Raw genomic sequence first — 18,044 nt, 5'->3', positions numbered from 1 at the left:
AGAAAGAGGCCATCCCTTTGTCGGGTTTAAATCCTGAGTTGTCACCATCTCTGAAAAGCAGTCAGATGTGCTGTACAGTAGATATGAGTTGTTTTACAGGCTCTGTTACTTTCCCTTTTTGTTTGTAAGCTCCTCTATGAATTAGGTTTCCTTGTTTTAAAAAGGGGTGAATCCTCATATGGCATGCCTTTTTGAATGATGCATGGTGTTTAAAAAACAGTTTCCAAAATGTTGCAATGAATGATTTATAGAAATCAAAACGTCCTCTTCATTTAGCATATGCATAAGAACATCCGATTCTGCCTTTGCAAATCCAGATTTGCTCCTCACTTGTATCAAATCAAATCCTGTGTTTTGTATAAATGAGGACCCTGGTTCATGTACATGTAAAATGGCATGATAAAGTATGTGAACCGCTTGCAGAATCTGTGGAAATGGGAATAATTTTAACTAAATAAGAGGGATCATACAAAATGCATGTTATTTTTTTATTTAGTACTGTCCTGAATAAGATATTTTACATAAAAAATGTTTACATATAGTCCACAAGACAAAAAAAAAAAAGCTGAATTTATTAAAATAACCCTGATAAAAAGTTTATGAACCATTGATTCTCAGTGCTGTGTGTCGTTCCCTGGATGATCCACGGCTGTTTTTATTTTGTTTTGTGATGGTTGTTCATGAGTCTCTTGTTTGTCCTGAGCAGTTAAACTGACCAATGTTCTTCAGAAAAATCCTCCAGGTCCTGCACATTCTTCAGTTTTCCAGCCTCTTTTTCATATTTGAACCCTCTCCAGCAATGACTGTATGATTTTAAAATCCATCTTTTCACACTGAGGACAATTGAGGGACTCAAACACAACTACTAAAAAAGGTTTAAACATTCACTGATGCTCCAGAAGGAAACACAATGTATTAAGAGCCGGGGGGGGGGGGGGGGGGGGGGGTAAATTGTACTTAATTTGTTTTCTGGGAAACATGCAAGTATCTTCTGTTGCTTCTGAAGGACAGTACTAAATGAAAAAAGATATATATTTAAACAAAATAAGAAAAATGTGGACATCCTCATCCATCTTCATCCTGTTCAAAAGTTTTCACCCCCCGGCTCTTAATACATTGTGTTTCCTTCTGGAGCATCAGTGAATGTTTAAACCTTTTTTAGTAGTTGTGTTTGAGTCCCTCAATTGTCCTCAGTGTGAAAAGATGGATTTTAAAATCATACAGTCATTGCTGGAGAGGGTTCAAATATGAAAAAGAGGCTGGAAAACAGAAGAATGTGCAGGACCTGGAGGATTTTTCTGAAGAACATTGGTCAGTTTAACTGCTCAGGACAAACAAGGGACTCAAGAAAAACCATCACAAAACAAAATAAAAACAGCCGTGGATCATCCAGGGAACGACACACAGCACTGAGAATCAATGGTTCATAAACTTTTTATCAGGGTTATTTTAATAAATTCAGCTATTTTTTTGTCTGCAAAGCGGTTCACATACTTTATCATGCCACTGTGCATCATTTTAAATGACTAAAGAGGACAAGGACAACCTTCAGGACAAGGATTTGAATGAACACATTCCTCCTCTAAAGCTCACATGTACACTGGAGACATAGTCCAACTATTATCAAGGGACTAGAAAATCACATTAGACATAAATCAGGTGTTTTTGTTTTATTTATCTGCTTTTGTGTTACATTTAAGACATTTAGCAGATGCTTTAAACAGAGTGAAATAAAAAAAAAAGTGCCTATGAAAGACTGCTGTGGTCAACAAATGGCTTGCACGCAAATGACTGTTTTGTGTCAGTGCGTTATGGCAGGGGTAAGTATTGTGGACAGAGATTAGTCTGTGCCTGAAGACTGGGAGGGGCTCTGGCTGTTTTCACATTTAGTGGCGGTTGATTGATACATTACGTACCACCACCGATTACAATACCAGGCGTATTCTTTATACAAAAGTTCTTGTTAATCATTTCACAGAGTTCTTTCTAGCTTCCTCAAAGCTTAAGGAGAGACTGACTGTTCCACTTCCAAAGCTCACCCTCGGTCTATGACTATGTCTGCGCGTAGAGGGGGACTCCGTTTCATTCCCATTGGTCTTCAGGCTGATCGATGAGGAGGGCGAGGAGGCAGAGGACCCGCCCACACTGCCCGACCTCTTTCTGGAGGCAGAGCTGTGTCGTAGTGTCGCCTTCGCGGCTGCTTTGAAAGAATGAGCTGCTGTGCTACAGCGAACCTCCTCGATTGTGTTCCTGGATGGTTTGAAGAGAATGATGTACACCTTGTTGAAAAAGATACAGGCTAGCAGACTGAAGCTGGAGGCCAGAATGGCAATGACCTCAACCGCTGAGACGAATTTGCCGTACGTGCTGAAGTACGCAGGGATGAAGGAGATCCAAACGATGAAAAAAATGAGCATGCTAAATGTTATGAACTTGGCCTCTGTGAAGTTCTCAGGAAGTTTCCGAGACTTGAATGCGAAGAAGAAACAGATGGCGGCGAGCAGGCATGTATAGCCAATGAGGAATCCCAACGCCATCATGGAGCCCTCGTTACAGGTGATAAAGATGATTTCGTCAATGTCATAGTTTTTGTAACTCCCCGGTGGAGCGTTGTACAACCAAACCACGCAGATCATCACTTGGACAAACGTGAACAGGAACACTAGTAAGAACTGCAGGTTCAGTCCCCACCATTTACGGTGGAGACTGGTGGGGATTTTGGCTTCAAACACTAGCAGGACACGATTGGTTTTAACAAGAATGCAAGAGATGCATAACACAAAGCTGATTCCGAAGGCTGGTTGCCGCACACGGCATGTCCAGTCCTGTGGTTCGCCTATGAATATAAGAGAGCTGGAGAAACAACAGATAAGCGAGAAAAGCAAAAGAAATGAGAGCTCTCGGTTGGATGCTTTCACAACTGGAGTATCACGGAATTGCACAAAAACACCCAACACAAAAGCTGTTAACAGAACCCCAAGCACTGCAAATAAGGCCAACGCAATCCCAAAAGGCTCGGTCCAGGACAGAAACTCGATCTCCTTCAGAAAGCAGGAAGTGTGATTGCCGTTAGACCAAGAGTTGTTTGGGCATTTCGCGCAAACACTGGCATCTGTGGAGAAAATAAAATAAACATTTGTATTGTTTTTCAGGAAAAAAAGAACAATATTCTGATAATTACAATAACACTTTACAATGAGGTCTCAATTGATAACATTAGTTAATGCTTCAGTTAACAATGAAGAATATAGTCTTTACATTTATTCATCTTTGTTAATAATGGTTAATAAAATGCAGTTTGTTCATGTTAGTTCAAAGTGCATTGACTATGTTAAACTTTTGATTGAAAAAAATGTAATTATCAAATGTGAAAATTAACTATAATTACGATTAATAAATGTTGTAGCACAGGGGTAGCCAATTCTGCTCCTGGAGAGCTACAATACCATCCTGCAGACTTTGGTTCCAGCCCTGCTCCAACATGCCTGTAATTTTCAAGTAATCCTGAACACTTTGATAAACTGATTCCAGTGTTTGATTAGGGTTGGTACTAAACGCTGCAGGATGGTATCCTTCCAGTGCTGTGTCCGAAATTGCCCCGGCCTATACCCTTAAATAGGGACAGCCATTTGTAGTGGTGTCCAAAACCATAGTGGATGTTATCAAGGGCATTCATTCAATCCCATAATGCACCGCAATAACGAGTGTACAACCGATGTACACTCAATGGCTAGGGAATACCCATAATGCACTGTGAGGATCACACTGAATGAATTCCTGCAATTCGCCAGATAGCGCCCGCAGCTGAATCATCCATTGATCCATTTTCCAAACCGCTGATTATTAAATTGTTTAATTATGGTTTATACATGCTAGTTTCCATGACAGAGTTCAAGATAAATCTTTTCATACTACTGGAGCAGCCAGTTTGCTAAGTTTCATATGATTATTAAACAGCACAGACTAAGGATTTCAGCCCTTCCGGCGCACTCAGTGTCCGAATTCACTCACTCGTTTTCATTCACTCCTTCAAGTGGACTATATTAGTGGAGTAATGTAGGGAATAGTGAATCAGGTATAGGTGGTGATTTCTCCTGGAGAGTTTAGTTCCAACTCACCAGCCAGAACGTTTCTAGTAGTGATGTTCAATTCTTGAATGAATTAATCATTATTTTAAGCCTGTAACTGATCGAGTCAGTTCACAGAATCGGACTGAATCAAAATTTAGTTCCGGGTTGATGACGTAAGCACCGAATGAGCCAATGAGCTTGTCCAGATGGTTTATCGAACCAAAGAACCAGTTTGAAATGAACAAATCCAAAATAACCTACTCAAAAAGAAGCAAATGAGCTTCTTTTCTGAGGGTCTGTTCATTGCGAACCGGTTCTTTGACTCAATAAGCCATCAGGACGCTCACTGGCTTATTTAGTACTATACAAGGAGATTGCGTGGTACTTCGATGTGAGTCTTGAATCATCAACCCAGACCTAAAATTCCATCCAATTCTGTGAACTGACTCGACCAGTTACTGGCTTAAAAGAACAATTCATTCAAGAATCAAACATCACTAGTTTCTAGAGATCCTAAATCAGATGCGGTTTCATTTAGAAGGCTGCGCCTTCCGGAGGTCTGTGTCATTGAGGCTGCTTCATTTCACACAATTTCACCATAACATTCCCAAAGAAACAGATTATAATAATTACATTTTCAGTTAATTTTCTAATTGTAACTTTTCTGAAATGAGACAACCTTGATGACATGTGTGTCTTATTAACCAATCACATTAAGGCTGTGTGTCCACCAAAGCTTTTTTCATGCGGTTGCCGTATTTTTCCAGTTGTTTTCAAAGGGAGCGGCACATTTTTAGAACACCATGCGAAACGAGTCGCTGAGCGTCTATCTCACCGTGTTTTTTACCGGTCGCCGACAGTTCAACTTTGAGTAGAACGCAGCAGAGATGTTCACAAGTCTTTCATCTGGAGTCTGAGTCAAGTCTGAAGTCTTTAAGCTGGAGTCCGAGTCAAGTCTGAAGTCTTTCATCTGGAGTCCGAGTCAAGTCTGGAGTGTTTATCATCACTGGAGTCCGAGTTCAGTCTGGAGACTTTATTCACGAGTCCGAGTCGAGTCCCAAGTCATTTTATGTCTTATTAAAAAAATTATATATTCAAAAATCCTTTTTTTTATTTTATAGACAAAATATGACCTTTCTATCATCCGTTTTGTTTGTAATAAAAGTCCTAAGATATAAGGGATACATCCAGCCTTACGTTATAATCCATTACAATGTAAAACAAAAAAACTATTGTCCTGGCAACAAGACAAGTAGTCATTTTCAATACAGTCGCTGAGTGGACACAAGATGGCGCCATTCACGTTTGTTACACAGCGTTGTTATTGACGTCAGACATTATCAGAAAATAATCAAACCGAACGTTTCTAGTTGTTTCTAGTCAATAGGAAACTGAATGCATGCTGATTGCGATACGTTAAAATATGCGCTTTAAGCAATTAATGGATTAAAGCTACACTATGTAACATTTCCGTCCACTAGAGGTTGCCTGTTCAAAACAAAGGCGTAGTTTGATGACGCCACGTTTGAGCGCAGAATCTTGGGAGGTATTGTCTTCACCTCACAGCCGATGGAAAAGAGTCAGGATAGGACTCGGGCAGAAATCATGTTCATGGATGCGATTATTAACATTACTGTAGTATGAAGCAGAGCAGGACCGAGTGTTGTGGAGCTGAGCAAGGCCGCAGGAGCGATTGAAGAGCGGGACTGTTATTATGGCATAGTCGCCGGCGGGACTTTCTCTTTTCCAGTCATGAGTATGAGGTAACGCAACTCTGTTTATCGTATTAGATATATCTGAGTGAGTTGAAAAGGAAGTTATGACGTTCGCTCGGCGGCTGCTATGACGCTTGTTCACACTGCAGTGAGAGTAAAGCGTTTCTGCAAAATAAAACCGGAAACCGAGGGTAAAACAGATATGACGCAATCGACAGGCGACTCCCTCAAACGCATAGCTCACACGTCCCGGTTCCTTGGTTAAAATAGCAATTTCTCACGATTTACAAATAGTTGGAAACATTTGGGATATTCTAAGTACTCAACTTAACAAAAAATATAACACTGGCCTAGTGGTTTTTGGATATTTTACTGCAAAAATCTTACATAGTTCACCTTTAACATCTTTCTATCTCTCTCTCGTGTCTACATTAAGAGAGAGAAAAGCTGCGAAAAGATTGATAAAGTAAAACATAGTGCTAGGTTTAAAGGTTAGATTTTCTTCATGTTTTAACAGGCTGGCAATCCAAAAGTGCCACCCGGCTACACCACAGTAAAACAGCGCGGTGTGATTTAATGTCACTAACTCGAGTGCCCATCTCTGGAACGCAGCGCTCATCACTGTCACTTTTTACCCAGCCGTCCAATCACAGTGGAGGAGGGACGGGACAAATACAACACCGACCAACTGCCACATTCTGCTTGTACAACATCAACAGATGACAACAAGCAGTATAATAACGTAAAAAATTGATTTAAAACAAGAGCCAGAGAAAATACTTTACATTGTATCTGCATTTCTATATGGAAACAATACATAAACCAACTATCTAAAAAAAACGCTGCGGTGCCAAACGCTCTCAGGCTAAAAAAAAAATGCTTTGGTGGACACACGGCCTAAAGGCCTTGAGAGCATTGAACTGCAGATTTGTATGATAGGATACCATAGAAATGAAGGATGCTGAATAACAAAATTCACAAAAAAGTCACAAAATTCTCTTATAAAACAGCAAAAAAAAAAACACATCAGTTCATTGGATGATAAGCTGTTTCCTCATAAAAACAGTTTATTTTGTATTCTTCACTGACATCCATTCAAAAAACCTCCTCCTGCATCCTCGGCAGTGTTCCACCGCATTATCTTTTTTTTGTTTTTGGCTAACCCTCAAGGCTCTGTCTTCTTTTAGGCCAGGCATATGATATGTGTAATGTGCCAAGTTGATGCTTCTTCTGCAGACTTTACTCTCGAGTGTCACGTGACCAGACTGTAATCGCAGCCTTTGTGGTTAGGAAATCGTGTTTTATCATATCGCGATATTATCACAAATGCAATTAATCGTTCAGCCCTACTTTCTCTTTCCACCATTGTTGCTTCCACCACCAGCAAAAAAAAAATGGACTGTTCTAAAAGAAATTAAGTTGCTGATTCATTCATTTGCTAACCTTTATGGTCACTGTACTCCCCATCCGAGCACTCCGTACACTCGAAGCAGCATGTAGGTTTGCCATCAATAATTCCTTTTCTGGTTCCAGGTTCACACTCATCGCTACAGTTGGAAAATGGTACCTGGCAGAGAAAAGAGAAAAAAATTACTGTCTCATTTAATACAACAAGACACATTTGCTGCTGTAACTGACTGGACAAGGATCCTTTGGGTTTGCCATTAGTTAAAGGGTTAGTTCACCCAAAAATTCACAATCAAACATTGGTCAAATGTGTTGGCGTGACACCAAGAATGAACCTCATTCGTCCTCACACGCCAAGCTTGAGCTTCCTTTTATCAAATTTGAGTGCTCAAAAAATTAGTGTAATGTGCAAATTAAATCTGTTCATTGCATAAAACGATCATGGCTCTTCAGAAGACTTTGATTAAACTACTCGATTCATATGGATTTCATTTTCAAGCATCAGAGTTTGGGGTGAATAAACTTCCAATGGATGGTCAGATTTCATTTAAATTAGCTTCATTTGTCTTTCGAAGATGAATGAAAGTCGTATGAGTTTGAAACGACATAAGGGTGAGTAATTGATGACAGAATTTTCATCTTTGGGTGAACTATCGCTTTAATAAAAGCTAGGCTAAATGCATAACATTTTCTCTAATCGAAGTGCTAAGAAATTCTGGTACTGTATGTTTTATGCTTACTCACTTCAGTAAGACGGCCGTTCCACAGTATCTGTGTCTTGTCAATGGAAAGTTTGGCCCCGTTCTTGCTATGTATGCTGTAATAACCAACTTCCTTAAATACAACAGACCCATCCTCAGGTGATCGATGCCAGTTTATAATGGTATAATTTGCTGAGAGCTCACTGCCGTTGTCAAAACGCACCCTCTCCCCCATGCTGTTTATGAAGTTGAGGTGTCTCAGTTGTTTCAGAACCTTTAAGAATTAAGAAAAGAGAGAGGCATGTTAATATCACTACGTTTGTCTGAAACTTTCCTAGAATTGAGAAGGGCAGAGGGGGACCTTCTTGAATACAGGAAATTCTTGTGCAGCGTACAAATATGGTAAGTAACTCGCCTGCCATGCTTCAACTTTCCTAATGTCTGCACATGAGCCATTGGCAAACAGTCCTTTTCCAGGTGTGCAGGTAAGTATGTCCTGAAGTGCCTGTGCTATGGCATAAACAGCCACGTACACATTGTAAGAAATCCTTAGGTGCGTGTAGTCCAGGTACGGTGTCTCAACACTTGCAATGTCCTCTTCACCAGTGCACAGAGGTCTGAAACTTGTACTGCCATTTTCACTGTCCTCATTCCTTGGACTATCTTCTAGGTAACAGTTAAAAGTCTCCTCCCAAAATTCCCTCACAAATTCATTATGGCTGGACTTCTTTGGATGGACTTGCTGTAAGAATTCTTTAAAGCCGGGTATATGCCCAGCCCTCAGTGCAAAGCCAATCGTTCCACCCATGACATCAAGGTACTCTGGCTTGGCAACCAGGCTAGAGCCGGCCCATGCCTCACTCGCCAACCAGACGCGGTCTGTGACGTTTCGCCTCACCATCTCTTTAATAAGTGGCTCGATATCTGGTCCGCTAGCAAACACAGCAATGACCCTGGCGGTTGAGTTTTCGATGCGGTCTGCCACACGGCGAATCTCAGCTTCATCAATGTACTGTGAAATTAAAACATTGAGATCGATGCAGATGTCCCTATGAAACATTTCATTCTCAAACTTTTCAATACCCGGACGGCCATATTCATCATCGGAGGCGATAGCAATCACCCAGTTCCACTGGAAGTGGTCAATGATGGCAGCCATAGCAATAGCCTGATACTCATCTGTGGGGATAGTTCTCATGAAGGATTTGTACTGATTCTTGTTGCTCAAAAGGCGACTGGATGAAGCATAGCTGATCTGAAAGACAGTAGAGAAATATAAATAAAATATTAAAGGAATGTTTTTCTTTTTACCAAAAACCTCTCTGTCAAAAAAGTAATTTTGAACCTGGCTTTATCCAATGGTCAGATTTCTGTTCTGGAAATGTATGCAAATTAGTGCGTCTTTAATGATGCATTATTTTCATATTTAAACATTTCATAGAACTTGTAATACAAAACAACTGTACCTAATGCACTGCGATTAATCAACTAAGGACGTATGGTGATATCTATTAGTTAAAAGCTTTACCCAATCCATTTCTTAAAGGTAATCTGGATGAGTATAATGCAGTTGTTGTCTTTAATAAAGGGTTAGTTCACCCTGAAAATTAGCCCATGATTTACTCACTCTCAAGCCATCTTAGGTGTATATGACATTCTTCTTTCAGACGAATAAAATCGGAGTTATATTAAAAAAGTCCTGGGCCTGGCTCGTTCAAGCTTTATAATGGCAGTGACTTGTTGGGTCATTTTTGATGTCCATAAAAGTGCATCTATCCATCATATAACTGCTCCACACAGCTCCGGGGGTTAATAAAGGTCTTCTGAAGCGAAGTGGCGCGTTTGTGTAAGAAAAATATCCATATTTAAAACTTTATAGACTAAAATAGGCTTTATAGGCTTCAGGAGGTCAGTGGTACGCAAGTCGACTTTGCAGTGAAAGAGTAACCCCTGACGCGATGTATAGAAGCATCTCGAGCTTTGACGCCTCTCGTGGATAGGGGTGGGCAACAAACTCAATCCCCTCTTCTCTTATATCGAAATCCTCCACCATTTCTCTTTAAAAATTCTCGTTTTAGACTCTAATTCATGACCGGTGTTTTGTTTTGCTCTCTCCTTTGTGCTTCTGCTTTTGTCAATACGAATGCATCAAGGGTTCAAGGGTCAAGGGTTACTATTTCACTGTAACTTTTACTTTAGTCTATAAAGTTTTAAATATGGATATTTTTCTTACACAAACGCACCACTTCGCTTCAGAAGGCCTTTATTAACCTCCAGAGTTTTTATTTGTCTGAAAGAAGAATGTCATATACACCTAGGATGACTAGAGGGTGAGTAAATCATGGGCTAATTTTCATTTTTGGATGAAATAACCCTTTAAAATTTTATTAAAAATGAACTGATTCATTACGTATTTATTACTAAGCACATACCCACAGAATCTACTCTAATTGGAGATGCTAAAATTGCAAAAGAACCTGAGGAATGTAGAAGAGGCCCACTAGGTCAGCCACTGCTGTAGAAACTGCAGATCCAGACGCCCCAACCACTGCAATGGTTGATGGGATGTTTCCTGTGCAGTTACAGAACTCATCCAAGTTGAGTGAATCGATCTTATTCTGTGCAACAAAGCTTAGCGACGCCTCCAGGGCCTTCGAGACAGTGTTGCATGTGTCAAATATACGGTAGCCAAGCGTGATGTTTGGAAGAAGAGTAGAGCTGTTGTTGATCTCCTCTATAGCAAAGATCATAGATTGAAGCCAACGGAATCCACGAAAGTTATATCTGAAAAAGAAAGTGTAGTTCTATAAGGACTCACACTTTGGGTCATATTTGGGACACAAAGAAAACAAGGTTGTGAGATAGACATGCAATCTGTTTATTAGACTGTACTGATGTGTATACTTGGTGTATTTTTAAAGGGATAGTTCACCCTAAAATTAAAATTCTGTCAATAACTCACCCTCACCTTTTAATGAAATCTGAGAGCTTTCTGTCCCTCCATTGACAGCAACGTAACTGACACCTTGATGTATCAAAAAGTCCATAAAGAGATCGTAAAACTAATCCATATGAATTGAGCGGTTTAGTCCAAATTTTCTTAAGAGACTTGATCACTTTATATGATGAACAGATTTAATTTAGAGTTTTACTTGCATAAAAACAGTGATCAGCGAACATAAACAGAAGCTTAACCAAACAGGCTTGATGTGTGAGAACAAACATCATTGGTTCTTGAAGCCCAAATGTGCTGCGCAACACGAGAATGAACCTCATTGGCTCTTGTGGAAGCTCAAATGTGCTGCGCAACACGAGAATGAACCTCATTGGCTCTTGAGGAAGCTCAAACGTGCTGCGTAACACAGGAATGAACCTTATTGGTTCTTGCTGAAGCTCAAACGTGCTGCGTAACACGAGAATGAACCTCATTGGTTCTTTCGGAAACTCAAACGTGCTGCGTAACACGAGAATGAACCTCATTGGTTCTTTCGGAAACTCAAACGTGCTGCGTAACACGAGAATGAACCTCATTGGTTCTTTCGGAAACTCAAACGTGCTGTGTAACACGAGAATGAACCTCATTGGTTCTCGCACACCAAGGAGACATGCTTGACCTTCCGTTTACCACAACTGATGTGTGAGTTGATGAATGTTTATGTGAGTCTCTTCAAAAAAATTTTACTAAACCGCTCAATTCATAAGGATTTGTTTTATGATCTCTTTATGAACTTTTTGCTGTGTCAAAGTGGTAGTTGTGCAGCTATCAATGGAGAGACTGAAAGGTCTCAAATTTCATCAAAAAAAATCTTAATTTGTGTTCTGAAGATTAACAAAATTCTTACTGGTTTGGAACGACATGAAAATGAGTAGTTAATGATACATTTTTTGGGTGAACTATCCATTTAAGAGTGGCATGTGTTATGGCTGGAAATACATTTCCCCCCAAATACATAAAACACACAATTGTGTGATAAACTACATACCTCATTGAATTGACCAAGTATAAAAATAGATCTATGCCGAAAAAACCCTGCATTTATATTATAAAAACTGTATGGTTAGGGTTAGTCATCAAAGTATTGTGTAAATGACCAAAGGTCAGTTCAAAGACCTTGAAACCCACTTAAGAAAACCATCAACCACATTTGGAGAAGCTGATCATGTTGTGTTTATACCTGACACACTCAGTTGACTCTGGCCTAGCTGCAAGATCCTGGTCCTTGGAGGCCACCCCAAAGTGTATTGGGAAAAGCCCCCCCAGCAGTATGTCGCCTGTCTTCTGGGCCCTCTGATATGGGCCATAGGTAGAAATGACACAGCTGAAACCCAACAGAACCAGGTAATGCAAATAAAACTTCAGATGAAACCTCATTGCTTCAGTTGGTTTCTAATGCGGCCTTCATGGAGCAAGGTAGATGTTGGCAGGACAGCAAGTCTTGGAATTTACAGTAGTTTTCGTCAATCCCCTCTTCAGCCAAATTATATATTTTTTTTCCTTTAGTTGATGGAATCAACAGATATGCAGAGTGTCAGATGGACCAACACATTCTTGAGTGAGTGGTGAAGGAGCTGGGGAGTCTACCCACATTGCTGATTATGTACGGGTTTATTTGCAGATCTGCTGATCTTTTCGTTCCTTCCTCCAGTAAATTCCTCTCCTGTTCATTATGTGATGGATTGATGAAACCACGGCCCATGAAAGTATTTTGCAGTAGTTTGATTTTTGATTCGCCACAGTGTTTGGTTGAAAGCTGAATATTCCTAAAGAAAACATAAAAGGGATACTTAGTTAAATGAACAAAACAGTAAAAAACAATGAATGTTTATAGTGATACAACAGTTCTTGAATTTGATTGACCAAGCAGCATAGAGTGCAACAGTGCCCGCCCACTTTTTCAGCTGCCTTGGTTCCGGAATATTTTCCCTAATGCGATTTTTTAAAAATCCATAAAACAAACCAGCCAGCTAGAAGGTGAATTACAACATCACCAACTTTGATTTTAAACAAAAAATATTTGGAAATCAGACAATTTTTTTTATAAAAATTGTTACAAGACTGTACTTAACAGCTTTAAGAAGGGAAAGACCTACAATCCCATAAAGCAATCAGAGAATATAAATAAGCAGTTTGATATGAGTGGCCGGGCGCTAGGGCTGATATTGACACAAATTTCACAATTCGATTCGATTTCGATTCACAAGCTTGCGATTCGATTCAATATCGATTATTTTGGATATATATCAGGTACAATACATGGCACATTTTCTCAAGGAAAACAAATCTCTGAACTAATGCTGTAAACTATGGGTGTCAGCTACTAGGCTACATTAGCCTACTATAATATTTAAGGTTAAAATTAACTGATTTCTACAGTACAAACACTTAAATTACACTCAATTTTTAATATTGAATTAAATATTGAAAAACATTAAAAAATATAATTAATATGTAATATGGTGCATATATTTAGCATATATGCTCCTTTCTAGAGTATTTTTTTCTTGCTGACTAACGAGTTTATGGACACTGGATATGGTTTTTCTGAGGTAAATGTGACGTTACAAGCTGTTTTACTGACGTCTTTCCACGGTTGAAACACTGATTGAGCTATTCTATGTGACATGATATGGATTTCAGTAAGTTGTACTCAATCTTTTAACACACTTTCAGATGCTCATTCATGTTTATTTCGCGCTGTAACTGCACTGTAACAAAAATATTGTTGGTTTAACTGAAAAAAGTAAGTAACCTGGTTGCCTTAAAATTTTGAGTTCATTGAAATTAAAATTTTTAGTTAATACAACTAAGGAAATTGATTTAATAAATAGAAACTCAAAATATTATTCTATCTAAACCACATTAATTAAAAAATGTTTTGTGATAAATCATGAAAATAGCACAATTTGGCATGTTTCACTGCATTATTACAAATAAAACAATTACGCAATATGCTTACAAAATCTTTTAATAATATTTGAATAAAGCGTGATGTCGAATCTCAAATGTTCATTGTATTAACTAAAATTTTTATTTCAATGAAACTCAAAATTAAGGCAACCAGGTAACTTACTTTTTAAATATTTACAACCCCAAATCAGAAAAAGTTGGGACAGTATGGAAAACGCAAAAAAAAAAGAAAAATAAGTGATTTCTAAATTTACTTTGACTTGTATTTCATTGCAGACAATATGAACACAAAATATTTCATGTTTTGTCTGGTCAACTTCATGTCATTTGTAAATATGCATCCTTTCCTGTCATTCAGACCTGCAACACATCGTAAAAATGAGAATAGATTAAAATCGAGAAATCAATATTTTTTACCCAGGCCTATCAGGCGCTAAAGATTCTTTTGGCTTGATTTGATTGTCGCGCTTCTCGCAGTAGGTCTGTCTTTAAAGGTTTGTAATGTATTGTTTAAAATCAATTGCTCTATGTCAACAGTGGTGGGGATTTTTTCTGAAGACTTTGTGTGATTATCGTTCAAGGAGGCAAGGTAGGCAGTGCCATTACAAAATATGACATTAAAAGTGTACAAATCACTTGTTTTTCTAAAGTCACACTGTCCAACAGGGACACCAGTGGATAAAGTTACAGTGGGAAGCAGCGTCTCTCATGCCTCATCTGAGCCTATTGTTTTTAACAGACCCCCTAAAGTGTGCCATGAGATTGGTGGGGGGTAATTAAGAATGAATAGGTAAAGTCACATGGGACTGTGGAAGCAAGACTAAGGTGGTGGAAAGAAATGGCATGAAAGCTCGATCTGTACTGGTAATCAGTTAGGTGAAAATAATGGCACATCTCAGTGTCTATGACCATCACGACACCTGCTGTGAGCTTTGATGATCCAAAAATAAGTTTACTATTAAAAGAACATCAGTTAAATAAAATATACATGAAATATGTAACTTGATGAGAACATTGTTAATGAAAGAGTCCAAAAAAAAAGATTTGTGTAAAACTGGGCCCCTTATCGCATGGTGTAATGAGTTCGACTTGACCTTCCATGGTGAATGAAACAGAAGTAATGCCACAGAATTATCCTTCATGTGTTCAGGTCGTTTTGACCCAGAGAGGATTTTATTTTTCCTGAAAATGTTAATTTACATTATCGCATTAGACTAAAATGTACTGACTTTGCTCACACAAGGTAAGTTTTGTATTTAATTCTGGAACTGATTGATCCTCATCGATCTGAGCTAATGCACCTCAGCTTGTGAGTGAAAAAAGCATTATTTGTAGATAATTTTGTCAATATTCAATAAGATTTCTTTTTTAAATTGCACTGTTTATCAAACTAGTGGGCTTTTATGTTCACATACACTACCAGTCAAATGTTTGGAAACTGTAGTATTTTGATCGTTTTTGAAAGAAGTCTATTCTACTCACCAAGTCTGCATTTATTTGATCCAAAATACAGCAAAAACAGTATTATTGGGAAATATTTTTACAATTTAAAATAGCATTTTAAAATGTATTCAAATACAAAAAAGTTATTTATTTCTGTGATTCAAAGCTGAATTTTCAGCATCATTACTACAGTCTTCAGTGTCACACGATCCTTCAGGAATCATTCTAATATGATGATTTGCTGCTCAAGAAACATTTATGATTATTATCAATGTTGAAAACAGTTGTGTACAATTTTTTTCAGGATTATATAATGAATAGAAAGATCAAAAGAACAGCATTTATCTGAAATATAAAGCTTTTGCTGCATTATAAATGTCTATACTGTCACTTGATCAATTGAATGCATACCTAAAGAATTTAATGTTCTTTCCCCCAAAAAATAAAAAAAAATTCTTACCGACCCAAAACTTTTGAACGGTACAACGTTACAAAAGCTTTCTATTTAAGATAAATGCTGTTCTTTTGAGCTTTCTATTCATTAAATAATCCTGAAAGAAAAAAAAAACATTGATAATAATTATAAATGTTTCTTGAGCATCAAATCATGATATTAGAATGATTTCTGAAGGATCATGTGACAATGAAGACTGGAGTAATGATGCTCAAAATTCAGCTTTGATCACAGAAATAAATTAGTTTAAATATATATTCAAATAGAAAACCGTTATTTCACATTTGAATAATATTTCACAATATTTCCGCTTTTTTGTATTTTTAATAACATTAATGCAGCCTTGGTGAGCAGAAGACTTCTTTAAAAACAATCAAAATAGTTTCCAAACTTTGGTAGTGTTATATGTGTGCTTCCAAAGATAAAGGCCTCAGACCTGTGCATGCGTGGATAAATGCACACTCCCGCTACCACACACACACACACGTTCATACACAGACTATTTTGAGCATCACAGGCTCTCTTTTCCACAGAGACAAACTTTATTCTCAGACCAATTAGGCTCATATCAATTAGTTTAAAAAGAATAAATACTAAACCTGTCCTAACTGAAAGAAAACAAGTTGTCAAAAAGATTCAATCCAATTTATAAAGATTTATAAGCTATTTTTTGTAGGCCTGTCAGTTTTGACCAGGAACACCACAAGTGTGACTTTATTCCATTTTGGATAAAATAAAAGCATTTCAAAACAAACTGGTTAAACATTAAAGCACTCGTATGATAAAATGCCCCCCCCCCCCCTCATATTTTATTGAATATTGTCAAAATTATCCACAAATAATGTTTTTTTTAACTCAAAAACTGAGGGGCATAAGCTCAGATCAATAAGGATCAATCAGTTCCAAAATGTAATAAAAAACCAGTCCTAATTGAAAGAAAACTAGTTAACAAAAAGATTTAATCCAAGATTTGGTGATACGATTTGGACATCTTTGGTGTTATAGGCTTTTCAACACAGCATAAGGGTTAAGTACAATTTGTAATATTTCATATTTAACTTGTTTGAACTGTCAAGAGTTAATAAATTTTTTCACAACATTGGTCTAATAACGCAACACAGCAATTTTATTTCAGAGATGTTAACGCCACTTGCTGAATTAAAATATGAACAGAGGAGCTCGTATTTTTAGTGAGGTCTGTTTTCTTGTTCATATCTGAAAATAGCCGCACGGTTTCTTTTAGGTGGAGAGTTCCACATGACTAACCTTCCCACTGCTGGATCTCTGTGTGACACTATGGCCAGTTTAGAGTCACTTCCCAGGTGTAACGCTTTAGAATCCAGCTCATTAACTCTGGAAATATGCTCCAGCAGGATTTGGCTATTCCACAAAAACACTGGTCAAGTCCCTGGAAAAAAGGTTAAGGGTGGTTTACGTAAGAGAATGGGATGCATCTGCAAATTCGGAGAGTATTGATGAATAAAAGTTTAAGTTTGAGGACAAAAAATATGTACTTATAATCTAAGTTTTTGTACAGAATGTAACATACTAAAAAATACAATCAGCCTCATCCATGAAGTATAGCACACATGTCTGTAAATCATTCGACAAACCATTTGTCCACAAATTGTTTTAATTTAATCGTTTTACAAACTTGTAGTTTCATGAATGACAAAACAGCTAAAAACTCTTTGAATACACGCAAACATGCCATCCTTCATCGTCTAATGACCCCACAGACAATGCAGATTATAACCAACTTGAACATTTCTCTGAAACATAAGATCCTTTGCTTTTCCTTTCACAAAGGCAGGAATCACAATTGGAAATATTTTTTAAAAGCTTTATATAATTCACTTTGCATTATATACACCTGATGAGCATTAAAAACAAAGACACTTACCTTGGTAACAAAAGCATCAAGTCACGAATTCCATACAAAAAGGCAAGATCCCTTCACACAACACCTAGTGAATATCAAGACAATTTACACAACCGAACCATAATTTTTTGAATCATCATTTGCCTCTACTTTGAACGTTAGATCATTTTTTGAGTTCCTCCATTAATGCTGAGTGCTGTGACTGTGTGTGCTGTTCCTATGAGAAGAGTGAAACATTAACCAGAGACATCAGTCCATTTCCTCTGGCTGGTTATAGTCATCCTGGTCACTCCTATTTCAGTCACCACGCTTCAAACCCAAAAAAATACAAAGCGTTCTATAATGCAGATTCAGCCTAAAGCTGAACGTCTTTGCAGAAATACACTCACCTAAAGGATTATTAGGAACACCATACTAATACTGTGTTTGACCCCCTTTCGCCTTCAGAACAGCCTTAATTCTAC

General features: G+C 38.0%; 1 protein-coding gene across 1 annotated transcript; it reads right to left on the bottom strand.

Moving 5' to 3' along the window:
* Positions 1–1,967: 1,967 nt before the first annotated feature.
* Positions 1,968–12,265, bottom strand: casr (calcium-sensing receptor; the record flags this gene model as incomplete). The annotated part of the gene is made up of 6 exons (XM_079814144.1): positions 1,968–3,112; positions 7,229–7,352; positions 7,937–8,167; positions 8,309–9,148; positions 10,371–10,677; positions 12,069–12,265. 6 exons carry the CDS (start codon positions 12,263–12,265, stop codon positions 1,968–1,970), a joined length of 2,844 nt encoding a protein of 947 aa, XP_079670270.1.
* Between the last annotated feature and the right edge of the window lie 5,779 nt (positions 12,266–18,044).

The sequence above is a fragment of the Gobio gobio genome (assembly GCF_949357685.1).
Source record: "Gobio gobio genome assembly, chromosome: 4".
NCBI lineage: Eukaryota > Metazoa > Chordata > Actinopteri > Cypriniformes > Gobionidae > Gobio > Gobio gobio.
The sequence above is the reverse complement of the archived record's forward strand: the minus strand, read 5'-3'. Positions and strand labels throughout refer to the sequence as shown.